This window comes from Empidonax traillii, unplaced genomic scaffold, assembly GCF_003031625.1.
Source record: "Empidonax traillii isolate 1590-97213 ecotype Southwest subspecies unplaced genomic scaffold, ASM303162v1 scaffold217:size1918799, whole genome shotgun sequence".
Taxonomy (NCBI): domain Eukaryota; kingdom Metazoa; phylum Chordata; class Aves; order Passeriformes; family Tyrannidae; genus Empidonax; species Empidonax traillii.
Genome location: NW_020955410.1, coordinates 184,304 through 200,379, shown reverse-complemented (window position 1 = coordinate 200,379; position 16,076 = coordinate 184,304). Strand labels below are relative to the sequence as shown.

At 38.8% G+C, this 16,076-nt stretch overlaps 1 protein-coding gene across 3 annotated transcripts in view; it reads left to right on the top strand.

Moving 5' to 3' along the window:
* Positions 1 to 799: 799 nt before the first annotated feature.
* The window catches only part of ARMC3 (armadillo repeat containing 3), a 61,360-nt gene continuing 46,083 nt past the window's right edge, over positions 800 to 16,076 (top strand). For 2 of the 3 annotated variants that reach the window (XM_027887587.1, XM_027887590.1), the window contains exons 1-3: positions 800 to 1,073; positions 6,234 to 6,277; positions 11,307 to 11,355. In XM_027887587.1, the coding sequence (XP_027743388.1) occupies positions 11,308 to 11,355 (48 nt within the window). In that variant the 5' untranslated portion in view covers positions 800 to 1,073; positions 6,234 to 6,277; position 11,307. Of the gene's footprint in view, positions 1,074 to 6,233; positions 6,278 to 6,960; positions 7,048 to 11,306; positions 11,356 to 16,076 lie in introns of all 3 variants that reach the window. The other variant, XM_027887588.1, reaches the window with a different exon arrangement.

Here is a 16,076-nt window from a genome sequence, read left to right as displayed (position 1 = left end):
TTATTATTCTGAGAATAGCACAATTCTAGATACAGCAAAGTGTTCTCCATCACCAACCCAGAGCTGACAGCAGAGAGAAGATCACCCCTCCAGCCCCTTGACATGGCTCTGTGATGATGTTCTGCCCACGGGGCTCGATAGAGCTTTGCCTGTGCCTTGCTCTAAGTCGTGAAGTGGTTTTATCTGTTTCTCCCCAAAACAGAAGGCTTTTTCAACTCCCCCCCTCCCCCCCCCGGGGAATGCACTGAAAATAGACAGTGACACAGGACGAAGAGAGGAAAAAAAACCCAACAAAACACAAAAGGAAGGCGTGAACGTGGCAACTTGGATATTTTAGACAGACTGTAAACATTTATGAGTTTTCAGAAATATCGTGTTCTTTGGGTGAGAAAGTAGCCTTCCCTTTTAGTCTGCAGAAATAACTGATTACTTTTTTCCATCACTACCCCGGGCCCATCGGCACTAACGACTTAAAAGTTTCCCTCAAAGAGGTGTCACCACCACTTCGGAGCCGGGATAAACTGTGAAGAAATGGATTATATGCAAGTGTCACGGCGAAATCGTTCCCCGAGGACTTCTGGGAATTCACATTAACCGAGCAACGCTTGAAGCCGTTGCCCAGGGACGACTGGGAAAGGTGGAGGGGGGGGGGAAGGCGGCGCGGGGGCGGCGGGTTCGGGCTCTCTCAGGCCGCCTCAGGCGGGCTCTGCCCGGGCCGCCGCCGTCTCCCGGCAACCGGCGGCACAGCGGCACAGCGGCACGGGCGGCGCGGCGCGATCGCCCCCGGGCGGCGCGGGGAGCCCGGGCAGGGCGGGCGCTCCGGCCCCGCCGCTGCGGAGCGCGGGGTGCTCTGGGGCTGAGAGGTGGGGGGTGAAGGGCCCAGCCACGGCGAGGGCGGAGGGGCTGAGGCGCTACAGTCGCCGTGCGCGGCCGCGGGTGGCGGCGGTGCCGCTGCGGCGCCGGGCGGGAGGTGCGTTAGAGCGGCCGCTGCCCTCGGGCCGTGCCCCGCGGGTCTGGCGTCCCGGCGCCGGCCTGTGAGCTGAGGGCCACGTGTCTGTAGACCTTCAGAAATAGTAAGTCAAAGTTTAAAAAGCATCATTATTTCATTGTTGCTAGGGTCTTTCCAGTATCCTGGAGGGAACTTGCAGGAAAGGTGCGTCAAGACTATTTACGAGAGCATATAGCGACAGGACTGCAGTGAACGGGTTGAAATTGGAAAAGAGTAGGCGTAGGTTGGATATTAGGAAAAAATTCTTTACTGTGAGGGTGGTGAGGAACTGTAGCAGGTTGCCCAGAGAAGTTGTGGATGCCCCATCCCTCTAAGTGTTCAAGGCTGGGCTCTGAATGGGGCTTTGAGCAACCTGGTCCAGTGGAAGGTGTCCCTGCCCATGGCAGGGAGGTTCGAACTCTATGATTTTTAAAGGCATACATTGAAGCTTTCTCCAGCCACAACCAAAAAAACCCTAAAAACTTACAGTTGGCTTGATAAGGGCATATATGCCTTTAAGAAAAGCAGTGACAATTGCAAGATTTATATTAAAATTGCGAGGTTTAATAGCAATTGAAGTATATTGGCATGAACATAAATAAAACTTAAAACCAGATGACACATATCCTGCACTGGGGGCTCCTGACAGTATTTTGTACTAGAAACTGGGAGTTTAGGAATTGGTGGAAGCAAGTAGGGAAAGACCATGAGTGGAGCAGAGTTATCCTCAGCAGAGGATAACTGACCAGTATTTTTAGATGTGATCTGGGAAGCAAGAAACTGCAGTGGACCTGCCCGAAGAAAACATAAACGGTAGAATTAAAAAAAAAAATATTTCTAAACTGTGGATAGGTAAGAGATGTAGAATTTTTGTGACAGGAACATGAAAGGTATGGAACTTAAAATGGTGTGGATGATAGATGAGAAGAAAAGTAATTGAATACAAAAGTTTTCTCCTAAAGAACACTAACACATGATCAGGCTATTAGGGTAAAAATCTCACCTGATTTGTTGATATTTCAAAGGTTTTGGGACATCTTTAGACAGGAATTTCAAAACAAAGTATGGATTTGCTGTAGGGAAGCATCGTCTTTTATAACCTTATTGCTAATCTGAAATTATATGAGATAATCTTATATCTTGTATGCAAGATAAACACATGCTTTCTATTGTTTATTTACTGGTAGCAAGCTCACTTTCACATATGTTGTTGGAAGCAACAATTCCTTTTTTTAATTTCCTTTAATTTTTGTGATTTTTATCATGTTGCCATTTTCTGATTTTCTAATATTCCTCTAACACAGTGAATGCCAAGATGGACTTACATATCCCTTAGCACCATTTTTGTGCTACCTGTATTTTTGTCCTAAGTTGTAAAAAATTTCTTTTTTATTTTTTTTTTAACTCTTAACATAATAAAGCCTGGTAAACAAGCATTTAAAATTAAATTATAGGACTACCCTTGCAGATATAATCCTAAAAATCACGAATGTGAGAGCAACACAGCTGAGGTATATCCAGTGCTGACAAAGAAGTAAGAGTAAAATGTTATAACTCTTTAGGAATTTATATAATATACTATATAGCATGTATGCAATATAGTAAATATATATTGTATAGTATAAATATTTATGGTATATTTCATTCATGCCAGAAAAGAAAGTAACGGACAAATGTTCAGCAAATACAAATACAAACACAAATACAGTAAACTGTAGACTAAAAATTTAAAAAATGGTCCCTGACTGTGAGCAATCAGCTTGTGGAACAACTTTTTAACAGGATATGTGGAAACAAAATATCTAACAGTTTTTGAGATACAGTGTGATAGGTATCTGGTGGGATTAAAGTGATGCAGTGGCTGTGATGTGGGAGGGGCATGAATCTGATCGTTCAGAATGTCCCTTTCTCTGGATGTCCCTGAGAAACTGCCAGGAGAAGGCATTCATTTTAACACATGTAGACTGGCACAGCTGGCTAAAAACTTAGGAGCGTCTTCAGTTTTTTTACTAGTCTTTCTTCCTAAGTCAGACCATCTTTGGCTCCTGTATGAGAAGAGTCCTGCTATTGTTGCTCAGACAGTGGTTGTGTAACTACTGTATCTCATTTGTTTTGGGTTGAGTCAAGCTTTCTTTAGTCTCTTTCTCATAGGATGAGGGATTTCACTATGTATCTCAGTCAGACATTTAAAATCACACATGTACTTTCTAAAAATCACCTTCATTCATGTTATAATAGCTTGGATTTTCCAGAGGTGGATCTTAGGTTTCATGTTATTTAATATGTTACCAATAACATATAGCAAAACTGAAATTTTCCAGTGAGATAAAATAATTTTGTTATGACTGAAGAAGACTGCTAGAAGCTTCTGAGAGCTCTTCTGCAGTTAGGTGAACTGGTAACACCATGACAGATAAAATTAATTGTTGATGAAAGCAGTGTAATTTATAATGTCAGGAATATTTAGAGCACTATATTCTTTTCTGTAGTGAACCTAAATTAATTGTGATCAGCTGGGAAAATGACCTGTTTACCATATGTGGATAGCTTAGTGAAAATCTTTACTGAGGAAATTGGGTAAAAATAAATACCCCAAAGTTATAATGTCTCTCAAATAAGTCAGTAGTGTTCTAGAATCGATTATGGTATTTCAGGTTGGGTATATCATATCTGAGAAAGATTTAACAGTCACGGAGGGACTCTGAGACAAGAAACATAAATGTCTGGAAAAGCTATGTGGAAAAAATAATTAAGGTGGCTTAGATGATAAATCAGAATGTACAGTGAGTTATAAAAGAAGTAAAAAAGATCAAGTCAGGGCACCTCTTACCTAAAGTTGTAATACAAGAACCAGGGGTTATTGTGTTGAATTGAATAACACATTTAAACTATTTACATATTTTTTTAAATCTAAGGCATAGTTCCTTATACGGTGCCCTTGACAATTGGACCTGTGCTGTAGCGTGTCAGACTAAGAAAGAAGAGTGAAAGGATTAAGTGCTCATGCGGACAGTAAAAATGGCTCCATTGTTAGGAAGAACATAAAAAGTTTAGGAAATCTAAACCTTGGTACTTAGGGAAACAGAAACCCTGTAACAAATGGAGGAAATCTGACTTTTGGGATAGTTTCAAGGAATTATCAGCAGCATTTGGCTGTTGCCATTCTGGCTGGATACTGATCAGCCATAGAAGACTGCTCATTGAAGCTTTCTTGCGCTGAGACCTCTGAGTTATTCTATGATTTGGAGAGAATGCTATCATGTCCTTTAATTCCTATTAATTCTTTTTCTGAACATTCATACATCATCTTTTACACTGTACAAATGGGAAAATACATTCTGCCTCTACAGCTTAGGGTTTCAACATGATTGAAACACTGCTGACTTAGTGCACCTCTTGCTAGGTGTACCAAGCTGTTCAGTTTCAGAAAACAGTGAACTGTGGTCCTTGGGCAGTATGAAAAAACTGTCTATCAATCTGAAGCTGTACATGACTCATGTACAAATTTTATGCAAATTTATGCAAATGTTGCATATTTTCACAGCATCAGATTGTGAAATCAAATATCTGAGAAGCTTGGCTTTTGTTAAAAATCTTAGCATCTATCCCTGGGCTTTTGAAAGTATCACTCAGCTGAATGTTAATGTGATATCAGAATGCAAATAAAGAGTGCAATTGTATCTTAAAAATTCTGAGATTTTAAATAAATGATTGTATTAATTTTTAGCTTGCCTAAAATCACCACCTTTTCTCTCTCATAGCTATTTTCTCAACCTGGCATCTAACTGCAAATTTATTTTGGTTTTCAGACTTTGTCTGCAGGGTACTCCGCTCTGCACCTCTCAGTATTTTTAATGATTCTTTCATTGCGTGTGTGTTTAATGTATAAATGCATAGATCATTGGAAAAAATTGGAATCTTTAAGGGAACTCTCAGAATGATCAGGCTACATTTAATGTTTTTTGTTTGTTTGTTTGTTTCTTTTTGTTGTTTGGTTTGGTTTGTTTGGGGTTTTTTGTTTGGTTGGTTTTTGTTTTGTTTTGTTTTGTTTTGTTTTCTCTGCAATGGGATGAACTTTGTCCAGTATATTTTCTTGTATCTTAGGATCAGACTCTGGGTAAGTTTGGTTAGTTAACGTCTCTTGCATCATAGCTAAACCTTGACCTAATCCTCACTGCATCACAGAATGGGTCAAGTTGGAATTGACCACAGTGGGTCACCTGGTCCAACCTCCCTGCTCAAGCAGGGTCATCCCAGAGCACATTGCACAGGATTGTGCACAGATAGTTCCTTTTTCTCTCCAGTGAGGGAGAGTCCACAACGTCTCTGGACAGCCTGTTCCAGTGTGTGGTCACCTGCACAGTATAGAAGTTCTTCCTCATGTTCAGGTGGAAATTCCTGATCATTTTTTGCCTAATACACACACTGGGCAAATTCAAAGATCTTGACTTAATTGGTCTCTCACGTAATGTATTTGTTTCATATGCCATATATCTATCTATCTATCTATCTATCTATATATCTATATATCTATATATCTATATATCTATATCTATATATATATCTATCTATATCTTCAGGAACTGAATATTCAGTTGGACCTGCTATCTCTTTTTAACTCTCTTCTTCTATGAAGTTTTTTAATAGTGTTTTAATGCTTGCACTGTCATTGCAAAATGGCAAAGAGAGTCTGTTGATCCATACTTTAAGAGTTGGACAGAAAAAAGATGGAAGAAGAATGGGGGAGAAAGAAAGGAGTTTCAGGGTTATTCCGTATTGATCTCTTTAAGAAAGAGCTATCTGAGAATGATGATGAATATATTAAAGCTGGTCTACAAAGGACATACTAGTTTATGGACTCAAGAAAGGAGTGAGATTGTCTGATGATTATATGATTATCTCTTGATTACATTGGAAGGCAGCAAACCTAAAGCATCCATACAGAAATAATTTTAAATAATCAGTGAAGATGACCAATTTATAAGGCAATTTACACTGTTATCACACACACAAAAATAGTTTCTTTGAGATAAAACTTCAATTAAACTAGCTCAACTAAATTGATATGTAATTATTACTTGGAAGACAAAAAGAATGTCATGCATCATTTTTGTGAAGAACCTGAAAATCATGGCCAGGTTGTTGTCTTAAAGCATAGGACTGTTAATCTGAACAGGGGATCATATAATATATAACTTGTTAGAAACTATTCTTAAATCCTTCTCTTTGCACGGCTTTTCCACAGGGGTAATTGCTCTCAGAAGAGACCTTTGATTCCTTGACTAAGAGGTAAGTTCCACAGCTGGCTGTACCTTTGACCTATTCCTGTTCTTTGTCTCAGGTCTCACAGTATGTGCAGAGTTCTAGGTTTTTGTGTCTTTTATTTAAGGTTTTAAAACAGAAAGAAGCAAATGGAACAGGTAGTGTTTTCTTAAAACTACAAAATATTTTGGTCTTGAAGTGTGTGCAACAGGACTCTGATAGTATAGATATATACTCTATACTCTAAAGGAAGATTTATAAGATTTCAGTATTTCAAACAGAAAAACAACCAGAAGACTTTCCTCATATATCAAAGTATGGTTTATAGATTCTTTTTTTGTTGAAGCTCACTTGATAGCCATCATCTTGTGTTTAAAAAAAAAAAATTTTAGTGGCTAGAAATAAGTGCATATCTCAGATTTGCAATCTAAGACACTCTTCACACTGAGCAGAGAGGTTGTTAGAGCAAGACAGTAAAATGAAGTAAGTACAGGGATCATGGCCATAATTATCTTATGATCTAGTAGTTGGAATCTGCTTCTGTAAGCATCTGCAGCAACTCTCTCAAAAACTACATAAATTTTTCTTATTTTATTTGACGTGATAGAGATGCCAGTTCCTGATATAATAGTCAAGAGGTTAGAGGGTTCCACTTCTGAACTAAAAAATCTGCATTTGTGAACTTTCTCAAAATCCTTCTCCACTGACAGGCAAAATGTTCTGGTTATAGAGATGTTACTAGAGATGAGCCTGTTCCTTCAACCACTTTAAGAAAGACAAGGTGGCTGTGTTTTGTGGTATGTCTGGTTCTGCCAGTGTTCAGTCTGCTCCAGTAATATCTGTCAGAGCTAGCCTGGCACGTGGATTTGTGTGGAGAAACAGGGTAAAAAGCTTAGCTCACACATTTTAGATGTCAGTGTAAATGTAAATATATAAGCCAACAACTCTAGACTTTGATTTTGGTCCAAGAAAAAAGTAGTTATTTTTAAGGTGCCGTTCCATTTTAGATACCTACTTAGCATGAATCTGCCTTAAGAGCTATTGAATATGTTGACTAGATCTCCACCAGTTATCAAGGACAGTGACTAACTTTAGTACTGACGCTTAATTTAGTTTAGTGGACACTACTCATAATTTGCGGATACAGGTTCAACTCAAGATATTCATGCTGGAGTAGTTCTGGTCCTGTGGGAAAGCTGGAGGTCCTAATGAATTTTATAATGAGACAGGGAGTTACCTCCTGAGCTTAGGCATTAAGAGTGAGTGTTCAGGACTGTGGTTTTAGAATGAGGATTTAGGTAGATGTAATGACTGTCCTGCTGGTTGAGAGAAAACACCGGATTAGACCACTGCACTAAAACTGGGTTGGAGTGAAGTAAAGCAGGCTAGTTTGTCTATCGTAGCATAGAATGAGAACTTAATAGATTGCTTGAATATGCATTAGCTACATCTGTTAGGTCAAAGTACTTGATTACCTCTAGCTCTACATGACTTAATCAACTCTTTAATCTCAAAAAACATATGTGGAAAAAGTATGCTTCTATGATTCTAGAAATGTACAAGTCATGAAGTAGAGGATATTACTCAAATGAGAATACTTTATTTTGTTTTTAAGATTTAGAAACATAGAATTGGTTAGGTTGGAAAAGATCTTTAAGATAATTGAGTCCAACTGTTAACCTAACACCGCCATGTCATTCCCCACCTCTGAAACAGATCCCTAAGCATCACATCTACATCTTTTAAATACCTCCAGGGTTGGTGACTCAAGCTCTTTCCTGGGCAGCCTGTTCTAATGCTTGACAACCCTTTTGGTGAAGAATTTTTTCCTAATATCCAATCTAAACTACCCTTCTTACAGCTTGAGGTAATTTCCTTTTGTTCTATTGCTTGTTAGGGAGCCCCCGGTGGTGTAGAGGAAAACACACTGCACTGTCACTGCAGAGACCCGGGTTCGATTCCTGGTCGGGGCCCCTCCCCGGGCAGATGGAGCTCGTTAGCCCTGTAAGGCAATCCATCTACGTCCTGAGGACCTCACTGCCACCGTCCAAGTGTGCTTGGCCCCGGCAGATGAACCTCAGGATTAAAGGGTGGGCTCAGTTCCGCGCACACTGTGTCTCACCTAAAAAATCCAATGCGCAGGCTGGAAGGTGGAAAGACCTTCCCCGGTTCTTCGTTCGCGAAGAGACTGGCCACCACCATTACTTGTTACCTGAAAGAAGAGAATGACCCTCAACTCACTACACCATCCTTTCGAGTAGTTGTAGGGAGCAGTAAGGTCTCCCCTGATCCTCCTCTTCTTCAATTTAAACAACCCCAGCTCCCTCAGCTGCTTCTCATCAGACTTGTGCTCCAGACTCTTCACCAGCTTCATTTCCCTTCTCGGGACATGCTCCAGCACCTAAACGTCCTTCCTGTAGAGAGAGGCTGAAAACTGAATCCGGGACTCAGGGTGCAGCCTCAGCAGTGCCAAGTACAGGGGGACAGTCACTGTCCTGGTCCTGCTGGTCCCACTATTGCTGGTACAGGCCAGGATGCCACTGGGCTTCTTGGCCACCTGAGCACTGCTGGCTCATGTTCAGCTGCTGTTGACCAGCACCCCCAGGTGCTTTCCTGCTGGGCAGCTTTCCAGCCACTCTCCCTCCACCTGGAGCCCTGCACTGGGTTGTTGTGACCCACGGGCAGGACCTGGTACGTGGCCGTGTTGAACCTCCTACCACTGGCCTCTTCCCATCAGTCCAGCCTGTCCCAATCCATCTGCAGAGCCTTTCTACCTTCCAGTAGATCAACAGTCCCGCCCACCTTGGTGTAGACGTACTGTAAACCTACTGAGAAAAAGACACCATGCAGCTATTATGGACAGAAAGGCATTTGAATAAAGAAGTTCTTTTATAGTTCAGTAGCCTTTCAATACCTGTACACATTGATTGTCTGTGTTAATGAAAAGTCAATGCAGAAGATGTATTTTTAATTATCAGTAATTCAGAGAATTCCAAGTACATCACTCCCTGAAGTCAGAGTGACCACTGAATACTGAGAGCTTTATGGGAACAAAGATCATACCAAGATTTGATGGCAGAATGCATTGAAATCCAGACCAGTACCTGCTGCAAAGAAACAGACTGAGGGGCATAACCCACAGTAAAGTAACTGTGCTGGTCTGTCTGCTTATTGCCAGAGGTCATACTGCTTTTTTAAAGTTAAAGGAACTAAATATTTCTAAACTAAGAAAAATGTAGAAGTTTCTTAAAGATGGGCTCAGAAGTTGGATGTATTTATACAGAGTGAAGAAGTACTTGCAATTAAATGCTTTAGCTATTCTTGGTCCTGAAATATTTATAATTTGAATCTGAGAACATTAATTATACAATATTATAAATACTTTTACATTAATTAACTTTTTAAATTGTTTGGTTTAAACCTAATTAAACTCATTCAGAATTAAAATTGCCTCTTCTGACTTTGGCTTCATTTGTACCTGAAATGAATCGAGCTGAACTGAATAATTCTAAGTAAGAGTCCATATCTCCATACCAGGATTTAGCACAATTTAAATAACTCATTTCCTGAATGTCCTTGTAAATCTGATTCTTTTGTGGGCAGGATTCTTACTTTCTACAGTGACTGCATAAATCGGAAGGTAGTATGTCCATCACGTTTGTTCAATATACTGTCAGTTACTTGTCCTTATGCTTTTTCTTATGTAAGTTAATTTGTCTCTAGCCAAAGCTGCATTTTCTGAAACACTGAATATTTGTGTGTTCATATGTGTGTATGTACAGATGCACAAGGGTAAAGCAGATTGGAGCTGATGAATCTTTAGTTGTGGGGGTCTTCCTCTCAAAACTGTAATTAGTGACCTGCCTATGAAGTTTTAAATTTCAGATCCATTTTTAGGATGTGATTGTGAACTGGTTTCACTACTGCTGTGTTACAGTTTACTTTTGGAGACCAATAGAGGAACAATACCTGGAAAAAAATCAGAGGATTCAAGAAGAGCTCCAAATTTTTGTTGAATACATCAAACAATAGCCTTGACTTTTGTAACCAACCAGGCTACATTTCATATTGCACTAGAAAATAATCTCTTATACCACAAGGAGGCAGTCAGGATAGTCCTGGCGGAGGGTGAATGTGTGGTTTTACTTTGAGAACCAAGGGAGGAGTTAACAAGGGGTACTAACAGTGCACATTTCACTTTTACACAGTGTTAAAACAAACTGAAGTTTGGCATAACTTGGGTTATGTTCTGTGTATAGCTAGTGCTAGTGGCTCATGTTGCCCTTTTACTTTTGCCTGTACCTTAACTGGAGGGCTCTCCTGAAGTTTTTGAAGCCACACAAAATTAGGTCCACATGAGGTATTACATCTGAATGCTTCAGAACCTACTATTAGATGCACTTGAGGAGGTCTTCCTGGTTCATATGCACTTGTGCTAATACCAAAAATAAAAAGGCAGAAGAGAGAAGCTAGACTTGGTGCAAATAGATGCAACTTTTTTAAATCAGTGAAATTCGTGCTGTAAAGAACTGTTTCTTAATACCTGCAGACCTGATTTTTGTCTTCTGTGAAATATGAACAGAGAATTCAAATTGTATTTGAACCATGTTTTTGGGGTAGAACTTATTTGTACATTCTACAGTTGTATCGAATGTTTGTGAACACAGACTGTGTAGACAAACATGGAGAAATACCCTAAAAGGACTTTGAAGTTCACATATGATTTATAGATGCAGATAAACTAACTTAGAGAAAATGATGTTCTGTGTATTTGTACCACATTACAACCTGAGCCTGTGATGTCTCAAACCTTTCTTTTGAGCTGTGTATTTTGTTGACAGAAGTATTTTACCAAATGTGTTCAAGTGTTAGAAAAAGGGACAACTTTCTGTATAGAAATTACTATGTCAAAGAAATATTCAGACTAATTAGGTTGGTCAAATGAATGAAAAAAAGTCTGTCTTAAAAGCTTTTCTAAATCAATGGTAAACTGGTTCCTAAAACACAGAAGGGAATTTGTTTGTCTGCTTTTATTTTTTTGTTTGTTTGTTTTTAGAATGGGTAAAAAAGTAAAGAAGGAAGCAGAGCCTCCACCCAAGGATGTGGTAAGTTTATAAACTGCTATGTGCTATAAAATAAACATTACACAGTTACAGGCCTAACTCTACAGTTCTTACGTAGTTCCTTATTCTCCTAAGTTACCCACATTATTCTAAAAATGGCTTTTAAAGATGACTCTGTTTCTGCTTTTCTTGGACAGCATACAAACCAGAGTGACTGGGCATGTGTAGTTCTTTGTAGAGATTGTTGTCTTTGGCAGGCTTTGCGAACAGTAATGTATGAAACAATCCAGGCTCCTTTTTATTTAAAACAGTGTTAGCTTTCTCTTTGTAAAAATCAAAGGAGAAAGGAGAAGAGCAGCATGAAATCTGCCTGTCTTTTCAACTGTGAAGACATTCTCTTTCTTTGGGGGGAAAAGAGTTAAGAGCCTAGATGGATCTGCAGTTTTATACAAATACAAAATTTGACAGATATTTTGAATGCTAGTATTACATACTCTGGATCTTTTACAAGATTACACAGACTTTTTTACCAGCAGTTTAGGTTTTTTTGGTATCATTGGAAGTACGAGAGCTGAAGATAAATATAGAATCAAGGTGATGTGACTTTTTTTTCAAAATTGGAGGTTAAGGGTCTGACACTAGCACACTTTTCAAGGGTTTCTATAAATTCCAAAGGTATGAAGAGACCCCCCCAAAAGATAGATATTCAAAATACAGGTTATTTTAAAGATTAAATGTTTTATTCATAAAGAAGAAGAGGAAACACAGAAACATTGAAAAGAGTATAATATAAATTCTCTGCCAGATAATAACCAAGTTAATGAAAATAGGGACCTCAACGAGTTTCACAGAGGAACATGAAACTAAATGCGAAGTTCAGTACACTGTTTTAAAAAAACTATGGTTTTGCTGTAAAGAGTGGTAGTACTGCAAGAGCTTTTTCAAAGCTCATAGGTCATAGAAAAGTTGATCAGCAAAAACAACATTACAATTTGAAAATTAAACATAAATAATTTTGACTAAGACAGTATCCAGTAGCCATGATGTCACTGAGGCATAGCAATTGATACCAGGTTTAGCCCCATTGTTATGTAGAAAGGTGAATATTACAAATGGATTCATAAGATCCATTCAGTAATAAATCCTTATGAAAGGAGATGACATAAAACCTCAACATAACCTGGGTCTGTGTAAAAAAAACAAGGAGGAGTCACAAAGATGGTGAATGTGGATAAGACTAATTAAAACAGGCCTGAAGAGTTAGAACTATATCTTTGCAGTCTAAAAAAAAATTGGAAAGGCATGACAGTACATTTAAGCCATACAGATAAGCTAAAGGAATAAAATTTGACCTTTTCAGTAAATAGCTAGAAAATCAGTAGATGCAGCACTACAATCTCTATGTCCAAAACATGCCATTACATTTTCTGGAGAGAACCGTGATACAGCCTAGTAGGTACTATGATAAGTTGTGAAAAATGTTAGAAATATTCAATAATTGAAAAAATCCAACTTAGAGAAAAGGTTGATAAAACTATCAAAAAGTAAGGAACTGGAAAGAGTGAATTCCAGATGGCATCTGCAGCTTTTGGCTTAGTTTTCCCCCTTATTATACTTCAGGCTAGCATATCTGTTCTATCAATCCTAGCAGGAGAAAAAAACCTGAATGTTGCATAGCAAAACAGTATTAAATATGAAAATAGCTCATTGATTAATTGTAACTATCAACCAAGAAAATCTAATAGCTATGAGAATGCTGTTAATAATGATTGTGTAAAATCAAGTCTCAAAACCTTAAATTTCACCTGGATATTTCAGGTGGCAGGAAATGAGATGCAGACAAAATAAAAGATGTATTAGCCATTATCTTCTGATTGATAATCTGTTTATGAAAATGTCAAGTCCAAGAAAAGAAACCTTGAGATAATGTAGACAGGCTTATAAAGAGGGCCTTTGTGCACGTAGAATGCTCCAAGAATATATGGGCCTGCAGATGACCGCTAATTTTTTATAGATTCCAAGGAACAGGTGGGAAACACATCTTGTACTAGCCTCTGCTTATATGTTTTAGAAAATATTCCTGAGGATTCTGTTTTCACAGGCTTGCATAATTTGTCTTTTCTCTGTTATGAGAATTGGTCTTCTACAGGAAAAATATTCCTTTGAGCCTCTATCTCTATATGAATGACCTAAGTCAGTAATTCAGGCAGATAAAATATTTGACACACATTGATAGGAACTTTTCGTATGAAATCTACATTAAGTTTGGTCCAGACGATATTACTATTTGATCATCAGCTAGCACACAGACATTGAAAGGAGACCTAAGATTATCACTAGAGAAAATAACTGAGGTGCTATCCCTTAAGCTATAAATACCTGAGTATTTTTGAAAATAGCTTGATTCACAACTCTGCTGTTAACAAAAGGTGGAACGTATGAAGGGGCACAGTCAGCTCCTGAAATTGCCTTCTGAATAATGCCTAAATATTAATTTGACTTGGCTTTAGGAAGGCTTTCAATGCTGTCTCTCATAATATCCTCATAGGCAGGCTGATGAACTACAGACAAGAGAAATAGACAATGTAAATGAATTGAAAAGTAGCTGAACTGACAGGCTCAAAGGGTTGCAGCACTGAGGTCCTGTTGGAGGTCAGGCAGTCTTGTTGTGCTCCAGGGATTGATCCTGGGGCTGATACTATTTGAGCTCTTCATTAGTGACCTGAATGATGGGACAGAGTGCACCCTCAGCAAGTTTGCAAGTGATATAAAATTGAGAGGAGTGATAGACAGACCAGATGGTTGTGCAGCCATTTAGAGGGACCTCAACAAACTAGAGAAATGGGAAATTGGGAATTTAATTCAGTTCAATAAAGGGAAATGCCAAGTCCTGCACCTGGGGGAAGAATATCCGGTACAGTCTGGGGGATGACCAGCTGGAAAGCAGCTTTACAGGAAAGGACCTGGTAATTCTGTTCTTGGTTCTGTGGTACAAGAGAGACAAGGCCTTTACTGGACAAATCTGCCAAAGTCTTGAAGCATTTGTCATTTGACATTTGGGACTGTTCAGTCTTGAGAGAAGGCTTGGAGAGGTCTTGGCAGTGTCACCTGACAGGAAGAAGTAAAGAAATCAAGCCAGGGTCTTCTCAGTGATGCCCAGAGAAAACATGAGAGGCAGTGGACACAAACGTAAATGCAGGAGGTTCCATTGAAGCAGAAGAAAAAGCCCAACCTCTTTTACTGTAAGAATGATGGAACATGGCACAGGTTGTTCAGATAGCTTGTGGAGTCTCCATCTTTGGAGATACTCAAAATCAGACTGTGTACCACCCCTGAGCTCCAGCTCTCCCTGCTCTGAGGGCCGCTGGATCAGATCCAAGTTTGATCTCTGAAATCTACTTGAATTCTTTGGAGGAGTCAGTGAGCAAGTGGATAATGGTTTTCAGATTGATACAGTTACTTTGCTTTTTCAAAAGTTTTTAGACTAAGCTTTTCACTCACATAAAGACAAAGAGGTAAAAATAATTTTCTCTCCTAGCAATAATGGCTGGTTATGAAACAGAAAGCAAAAGTGAGAAAACAAGTTACTGTTCAAGTTTCATAACAGAGAGGGTTTGCCATTGGAATGTCATGGGGTTTTATTCTGCAACCTGTGTCATCCAGTCTATCAGAATTAATGGATATTTTCATGAAAGTGGCAGCCAGTTCCTAAGTAGGGAGAAGTGAATAAATACAACATTTCAAATTCCAGAAATAAAAGGCAAAATAGCATGTCACTAGCAAATGCATTATACATGCACACGTTAAATGCCATTAACAGTTTTGGTGTTTCCATCTCAAAAAGGTACAACTGAACTGTAGAAAGACAACAGAATGAACTAAGAAAGACAACAGGAACAGACAGAGTGGCTTCTGTATTAGGAAAGATCAAAGGGGATAGGTTTCTTCATCCCCAGAAGGAATAACCGTGAAGGGGAATATCATAGAAACTTAGAAAATTGTGAATATAGAGGGAAGGCAGATGGGTGTAATTTATTTCATTGTTTCTTATGGTGAATGAACTGTGGAGGACAAATTAAATTATCAGGTGGTAGTTTTAAAACAAAGAAGAGGCACAATAATTTATATGACTGTTAAACTGTGGTACTTGTGTCTCAGAATATTAAAGGTGGCTTCAAAAAGTATGTACCAAATTTTTTCTTGAATTTTTTGAACACAGAAATAAACTCACTAGGCTCTCCAGTTCTCTAGGTTGCAGAGTGCTGGAGTCTGAGAGGGAATATAAGCAGTTTAATAGTCTGCTTGCCCACACCTGTTACTGGCCTTTTGTCAGGGACAGGATGCTGGGCTAGATGAGTCTTTGGTCTGACTGGAAACGTATTTTATATTACATTCAATATCAACTAAATTAAGTTGATGGAAGCAACAAAAAAAACCCAAAACACACCAAACACCTAAAATCAAGCCCCAAATGCTCTGTGGTTTTTAATGGCTTTGAAGTCAAATGTACACAAAAATCAAGATCAAAGACATGTAGAAGTTTTTGAATTATAGCTTTCTTTTTAATTTTATTTGCTTTTTTCTTAATACAAACTGAACGTTGGAAATGTTGTTGCTTATAAGCTAGTTAAATTTCTGTGTATAATTCAAGGTTATTTGTAACTTCAGACGTATTATTCTAGCACATAATCTGTCCTGTATGTGCCATTATAGGAAGAATATGCAATGATGTATGAAGATTTAGAAGCAAGCCTTGATTTAAA